General features: G+C 40.9%; 1 protein-coding gene across 1 annotated transcript in view; it reads right to left on the reverse strand.

The window, feature by feature from the left end:
• The window catches only part of LOC135110052 (uncharacterized), a 30787-nt gene extending 22923 nt beyond the window's left edge, over positions 1-7864 (reverse strand). The window contains exons 1-3 of the mRNA XM_064022023.1: positions 7679-7864; positions 7353-7589; positions 6334-6515 (exon numbers count right to left, since the gene is read on the reverse strand). Coding sequence (XP_063878093.1) covers positions 6334-6515; positions 7353-7589; positions 7679-7819 — 560 coding nt within the window. The 5' untranslated portion in view covers positions 7820-7864. The remainder of the gene's footprint in view (positions 1-6333; positions 6516-7352; positions 7590-7678) is intronic.
• Positions 7865-8353: the final 489 nt, after the last annotated feature.

An 8353-nucleotide genomic window follows, 5' to 3' on the forward strand; every position in this document is an offset into this window, starting at 1 on the left:
CCTGGGAGACATTGTACGCTTGCAACGTGCTTCCCAACGCAATTTAAATTTAATAAGGGTTATATCGTCAATAATATCGATGTTTTTTTTTTGTTTTTTTTTAAAGATAAGTCGTGTGGATTACTCACATAAAATACTTATTTATTACTTAAGGGATTTGGCGGGCGAGGACGTGATCGGTGCAATCTACAAGGAAGAATTAATGAAGTCCGCTCTTCTGGCACAATACCAGGTCGATATATTAAAATCAAAGGTCGAACGAGGTATTTCATCCACTGGCGTGGATATCCAGATAAATTTGACAACTGGATAGATGCGCACAACTTAATAAGATATGGATGAGGAAAAAACATTGAAATTGCAGTACAAGGATTTGGTTTCCCTCTTATCTCACGTCTCCCCTAAATTGCGGAACCAGGTCTTCCAGAGTTTGAAAAAATACGAAGTCAATTGCATCTCGGAAATATTCGCCAACTTTTTGAAGAAACGGGTGACGGACGACGATACCATCATCAACCGCCTGAAAAAAAAATCAAGAGTGATTGTAGCCTTAAAGAAGACGTCCGTGTACAAGAAAAAAGCCTTTCTCATCTCCAAACGAAGTGGCAGCACATTGGCCGCGTTACTCCCGATAGCCGTGTCAGTAATAGCAAGTTTACTACTAAGAAGAAAGTATATTGTTTAGTTTCCGTCTCACTTGCTGAGAGGTATAAGTTTAAACCGGCCGACGTCGCAACGATTAACGTCAAAACAAGTCAAGAAAAAAAAAAAAAACACTTTCGCCACCGACCACCTCTACCGCCGCTGCCTTCACCGCGGCTCCGCCGTCACGCGCGCCTGTTAATCCGCCCTTGGATGGTTTAATTCCAGTTGCTGTTCCACCTTCCTTTAGAGAATACGGTGTATTTCTCTTGAAATTATTGGAGGGTAAACCTGGGATTTCATGGGATGATCGCGGTAACTTACTTCCACCATTTTCGGGAATAAGTGTGTTTGATCTCATACGAGTACTCAGTCACGGAAAAGGAGACACGAAATGACTTTCAGCCGATGTGTCCATTATTATCACTGCTACTTCGCTTGGCACAACTCTTCGCCGACGCCATCAGAAATACGGCTCAACAAAGTAAATTGATAGGCAGTGGGATCAGATTCGTCTGGGAAGCATATTAAAATGAAAGGCTCCTTTTTGCTCTGTAAACAAGTAAGTAAATCAATAAACGCATGAGTCATTGGCGTGCACGTGTTAGGCGCGTCAGAGGAGCAGAACCACGGATGGGTATTTAATAAGGGTTATGGTCAAAAAGATTCATCACATCACCCACATCCCCTAATAAATAATATGACCTCCTCCCTCCCCCTCTCCCCACCAATAAAGGAAAAAATAACACTTGCGTTAGTTTAAATGAATATTTGCTGATATTACGCAAGAGGTGTAATATCAGCCAATATGTGCGAATAAAAACCTGCGACGTCACATTCGCTCCTGCCCCCGCACAGAGGGATCGACGTGTGGATTTACCCTCCAATTAATCATGAAGATGATGGTGGTTGAGGATAGACTGACCGACGGCATGTTCCGTGATCGTCACTGTTATATTGCTTACGCGGTAAATGCAGTTTCCACCGAGCAGTGTGCGATTACGCGGGACCTTAAAACTATTTATCCATACGAGAATACGCATGCGGCTAGGAAGAGACTCTACTTGTTAAGATAGATGGGTATACAATGTTCTATAAAGATAGAGAAAACAGGAGAGGAGGAGGTGTCGCGTTATACGTTAGGGACACATTACAGTGCTGTATGAACAATAGAATTAAAACAGATAACAAAGCAGAGTCGATATGGGTAGATATTAAGGAAGGATCGCAGTCAGTAGTACTAGGGGTAGTTTACAGACCACCGACCAGTACAGAGGAAATTAACACCTCACTGTGGCAGGAATTAAATAGAGCAGGCAGGTACAGTCAGGTATGTGTGGTAGGAGATTTTAATTTTAGGAATATCGACTGGAGTCTGATTGTGGGTAACAAGGAAGCAGAGGAATTCCTTAAGGTAATTCAGGATAATTTTTTAAAACAGGTAGTCGTAGAACCCACAAGGGGGAATAATATTCTAGATTTAATTCTTACTAACAGGGAGGAAGCAGTCACGCAGGTAGAGGTTGGAGGACAGCTAGGTAACAGTGACCATAGGGAAATTAGGTACAATCTAGAATGGGAAGAAACTGTTAGAAATAAAAACACTAGTAAAATACCTGACTTTAGGAGAGCAGATTTTGAAGAATTAAAAAGGTACCTCCAAGGAGTGGACTGGCAAAGGATGCAGGGTGAGGTCAGGTCAGGGACGGAGTTCAGAGAGATAAGGCAGGATGAGGGAGGTGAGGTGAGGCTCCAGAAGGGAGGAGGAAAGAGAAAGGGGGGAGATAGGTGTGAGTATGTTGGAATGTCAGGTCATGCTGAAATGAGAGAGGTAAGGTCGAGGCGAGTTGATGAGGGAGGGGAGAGTATGGTAGGGAATGAGATGAGGGGTTTAGGTGAAGTAAATGTAGATGAATTGTATAAATATTTCGTAGATAAAGTTCATACAGGTCAATTAGCAAATATCCCGTATAAAACAATAAGATCACAAAAAAATGACCCTAAATGGATGACTGCTAGGTTAAAGCATTATATAGGGCGTAAGAGAAGTATATATAAGAGATTAAGGGCAGGTGAGGAAGTTTTAAGGACACAGTATAATGAATTAGTTAGAACAGTCAGGAAGTTAACGAGGAAAGCTAAGGACAATTATGAATTAAAGGTAGCCAGCCAGGCGAAGACGGACCCCAAGGGATTTTATCAGGTATACAGGACGAAAAATAAGGATACTGTAGGTCCATTAAAGGCAGCAGATGGGGAGCTGGTTAGTTCTGGGGAGGAGATTAGTAAACTTCTGAATGATTATTTTTTAACTGTCTTCACTCAGGAAAACATGCAGGATATGCCAGATAGTGAACAGGTGTTTAGAGCAGATGAGTATGAGAAGCTGATGGATATTTCCATAACTAGGGAGATAGTGGAGCAGGAGATAGATAGGCTAAAAAAGTTCAAGTCACCAGGAACTGATGAAATATATCCCAGAGTACTGAAGGAATGTAAAAAGATTATTAGTGAGCCGTTAGTTTCTGTCTTTAGGAAATCACTGGAGTCGGGTGAGGTACCAGTAATGTGGAGGCAGGCTAATGTAGTACCCATCTTTAAGAAAGGGGATAAAACTTTAACGTCTATTTATAGACCTGTCAGCTTAACTTCAGTTGTAGGTAAAATGTTAGAGTCAATAATAGCCAGGAACATTAGGGAACATTTAGACAAACATAACTTGATAAATCAGTCACAGCATGGCTTCACGAAGGGGAAGTCTTGCCTGACAAACTTGTTAAGTTTTTACAGTAAGGTGTACGAGGCAGTAGATAATGGTGATAGTTATGATATCTTATATCTGGACTTTAGTAAAGCATTCGACAAGGTGCCCCATCAAAGGCTCCTGAGAAAGGTTAGGGCGCACGGGATAGATGGGAAGGTGTTAGGTTGGATAGGGTCATTCATGGCTTGGTAACAGGCGACAGAGAGTGCTAATAAACGGCTCGAAATCCGAGTGGGGTCATGTCATTAGTGGGGTGCCACAGGGATCAGTATTAGGGCCATTATTATTTCTAATATATATCAATGACTTGGATAGTGGAATTAGCAGCGATGTTAGTAAATTTGCGGAAGACACAAAGATAGGTAGATTAATTAGGTCAGAAGCGGATGCCATCGCCTTGCAGACAGACTTAGATAGAATGAATGAATGGACGGATAGATGGCAAATGCAATTTAATATCAATAAATGCAAAGTGCTTAGCGTAGGTAGAGGAAACCCACACAATAGGTACACATTAAACACCCAAACTCTGGTAGGTACAGGGTACGAGAAAGATTTAGGAGTTATAGTTAGCTCTGAACTCCGTCTAGGGAAACAATGCATAGAAGCCAGAAACAAGGCAAATAGGGTACTAGGATTCATTTTTAGGAGTGTTAAAAGTAGAAGGCCGGAAGTAATATTAAAGTTATACTTGGCGCTGGTCAGACCTCATCTAGACTACGCTGTGCAGTTCTGGTCCCCACATTACAGGAAAGATATAGGTCTATTAGAATCAGTACAGAGGAGAATGACTAAAAGGATTCAGGGGATGAGGAGTATTCCTTACGAAGCGAGGTTGAAGCGGTTAAATTTACATTCTTTAGAGAGACGTAGGTTAAGAGGGGACCTGATAGAAGTCTTTAAGTGGTATAAGGGTTATAACAAGGGAGATGTAAGCAAAATTCTTAGGATCAGCAACCAAGGTAGAACAAGAAATAACGGGTTCAAGCTGGAAAAATTTAGGTTTAGGAAGGAGATAGGAAAAAAATGGTTCTCAAATAGAGTGGTAGATGAGTGGAACGGACTCAGTAATCATGTAGTTAGTGCCAGGACACTAGAGAGCTTTAAGAGAAGATTAGACAAGTTTATGGATGGGGATAACAGATGGAAATAGGTAGGAGTGTTTCATACAGGGACTGCCACGTGTAAGGCTGGTCGCTTCTTGCAGCTTCCCTTATTTCTTATGTTCTTATGTTCTTATTTCATCGGCCACGGCGGACATGAGAGATTAACCAGGACGTATCATTATCCACGCGCCTCCCACAGGAAGTGTAAATCTCTCCCACCTGCTGAACTGCGTGACTCATTATGGATGGGGCGAGGCCGTCGAGGGTAACGAGAAAACACGACAGGCAATTACGACATCAGAGGATTTGCATTACGTGGAAGGACTCAAGATGGATACAAGCGTGAACCGACGTCAACACTTCCAGAATTGTTTGAAAAAAAATTGCCTTGTTAGGCATGGCGAACAATGAAGTGGAGCAGGTTATCATCCCGGAAGGAATGGGGTGCAGAGGTCGCTGCCAGGATGAGTGGACGAATAATTACCTGCCTATGGTGGAAGGGTTGGCGATGCGACTTCAACCTTTTGGAGTTAAACTATTCTGGTGAGAAAGCCTGAATAAAGTATAATTTATCATGTAAAATTCCTTAACTGGGATTGTCGTTATTATCTATTGTGATCATGGCGGGAGCCATTTATTGTGATCATGGCGGGAGCGGAGCAGTATCTGTATTTGACGAATCTGGGTAACACCGACCTTTACTCCCATAACCAGCCCCATCGCTTTGAAAATAGAATCACTCTCCGCATCCATCTTGATCCAAATAAGGAAAACGAAGCAGGTCTGATAAACTGCTTTCATCCAAAACAGTTCTTGGGTCTAGTGGCGGGTGATTATGTTTGCAGGATTGAGATTTGGGCTATAGCCCACGTCGATGAAACACGCATGTATAAACTCCATACATACACACCTCGAACGAGTACTGAGGTGGGCGGTACTAGTATATGGTTGACGCCAATAATATCGAATTGGCGGAAGATACTGGTTAACTCTTGCGTTAGAGAGGTGGACAGAATAGGGGTTAGAGGTGCAGCGAGGCCACGGGAGGAGGGGAGGCATGCAGTTAGCAAGATCAGAAGAGCAGGTAGCATGAAAATAGCGGTAGAGAACAGCTAGATATGCAACATTGCGGCGGTGAGAGAGAGGCTGAAGACAGTCAGAGGAGAGGAGTTGATGAGACGAAAAGCTTTTGATTCCATCCTGTCTAGAAGAGCAGTATGAGTGGAACCCCCCCAGACATGTGAAGCATACTCCATACATGGAAGGATAAGGGCCTTGTACAGAGTTAGCAGCGGGGGGGTTGAGAAAAACTGGCGGATACGTCTCAGAACGCCTAACTTCATAGATGCTGTTTTAGCTAGAGATGAGATGTGAAGTTTCCAGTTCAGATTATAAGTAAAGGACAGACCGAGGATGTTCAGTGTAGAAGAGGGGGACAGTTAAGTGTCATTGAAGAAGAGGGGATAGTTGTCTAGAAGGTTGTGTCGAGTTGATAGATGGAGGAATTGAGTTTTTGAGGTATTGAACAATACCAAGTTTGCTCTGCCCCAGTCAGAAATTTTAAAAAGATCAGAAGGCAAGCGTTCTGTGGCTTCCCTGTGTGAAATGTTTACCTTTATGAAAAGACGTGGAAAAGTGCAGGGTGGTATCATCAGCGTAGGAGTGGATAGGACAAGAAGTTTGGTTTAGAAGAACCTAATACATGTAATTTTGTAAGTATCCTGATAATCAACACCATAGCCTTTCCCTTTGGGTATTCCAAGGGATATACCTAGAATGTAGTTACACTTATCAGTATATGTCAGCATTACTCTATCATACCTGGTATGCCAACCAAAAACTGCCATGATGGACACGCCTTCTTTGCTAAAGTAAAATGGGGAGCTTTCGACGCTGCCAGCGAATTTGGAAGCGACAGCAACACTGACATAATTTTTGAAACTAATAAAAGAAAACCCTCCAGCAAGCACCTTCATCAGTGTCTCATCTATTGTCTCAAATATCTGAAACAAAACAAATACCAGTTAAGTAAGGTATCCTGCTTTACATTTTAATTTTGGAAATTTGTTAATATGGCAGAAACACGTGTAACAGATGGATAAAAGCTTTCATTAATTTAGTGCACATTCTAACGTGTTCCAAGTTAAAAATATAAGTCAGACATTAAACTGCATTACTCGTCTTGCTTATCATAACGATGGTAAGAAAAAAAAAAAAAACTCTCTTCTGAAATACTTTAAGTAGACGAAACGAATGCCCATCAAAGACTAATTTGGCGTCTAGGAAATAAGTATTATATATATATATATATATATATATATATATATATATATATATATATATATATATATATATATATATATATATATATATATATATATATATATATATATATATATATATATATATATATATATATATATTAATTGTTTGTTTTCATTAATTTAGTTTACTAAAAGGAATTAAAGAAAAAAATAAATTTATTCTTCCATGAAGTTAATATTTTTTAATAAAAAAAATATATTTTTTCCCAAAATTGAGTTATAATTCACAATATAAATCACAATTGACAATAAAAGAGCAAGACAGTTATCCGATAAAAATAGTATTTGAATTATTACAACGGAGGGTTTGAGATCCCTCCTTCGTATCAGCTAGTAATAAAGATAAAAGGCTAGAATGTCATTTAAGATATAGATTATTTCGCAGGTGTATTTTATTAATACTGAATTTTCTTTTTTTTTTCTAGGAGAGAGAGAGAGAGAGAGAGAGAGAGAGAGAGAGAGAGAGAGAGAGAGAGAGAGAGAGAGAGAGAGAGAGAGAGAGAGAGAGAGACTAACCTCCATCTTCTTGTACACCCGTTGCACCACAAAGTCTGTGTGCTGAGAAAAATATCGCGTTGGCGCACCCACCAAGGACCATCGCTCGGCTCCCCATCTCCAGTTTGTCAGACTTAACAAGTCTTTAAAATTTTCGATTGTGTTTGACTTACTCTTGACCGTGAGATGCGATATGAGGGATGATTTGTATCCCGTGTCTATAACTAGGCAGAATACCAGCAACAAACCAACAAGAACCTGTGAATAGTAAACGATATATGCAGTTAAGAATTTCGCAATATACAACTAATATATTTTAAGGTGACACACAGTGATACAATCCTTACCTTTCCCGTGATGTTGAAATATAGGAGTCTGGGTGGTTGCTCCAAGAAAGCGCCCAGCACATATAGAAATGTCTTACTAAAACCTTGACTAGGCGCTCTGACGCTCCTTCTCCACACATTCGCCAGAATCCACAGCATCATTCCGAAGGCCGCCAAGCCTCCCACCAAAGCTACCCAAACTTCCTCTGCGAAATAGGTCACAAAGTAGATCTCTCTCTCTCTCTCTCTCTCTCTCTCTCTCTCTCTCTCTCTCTCTCTCTCTCTCTCTCTCTCTCTCTCTCTCTCTCTCTCTCTTTCTCTCTCTCTCTCTCTCTCTATGTGTGTGTGTGTGTGTGTGTGTGTGTGTGTGTGTGTGTGTGCGCGCGTGTGTGTCTGCAATACTCTCCTACGATATATTGTGCTTCTTCAGCAGTGAGGAGGAGGAGGACGAGTAGGAAGAGAAGGAGGAGAAAAACGAGAGAGAGAGAGAGAGAGAGAGAGAGAGAGAGAGAGAGAGAGAGAGAGAGAGAGAGAGAGAGAGAGAGAGAGAGAGAGATTCTAAAATTTCAAGTTTCATGCATTTCATGTATTTTTTTTTTTCGACAGATAAATTATAGTATCGTTAATGTAAGAGATCACATGACTTTATTTACAATAGAAAGCATGTAATATCTCTCTCTCTCTCTCTCTCTCTCT

The sequence above is a fragment of the Scylla paramamosain genome, chromosome 19 (assembly GCF_035594125.1).
Source record: "Scylla paramamosain isolate STU-SP2022 chromosome 19, ASM3559412v1, whole genome shotgun sequence".
NCBI classification, from domain to species: Eukaryota; Metazoa; Arthropoda; class Malacostraca; order Decapoda; family Portunidae; genus Scylla; species Scylla paramamosain.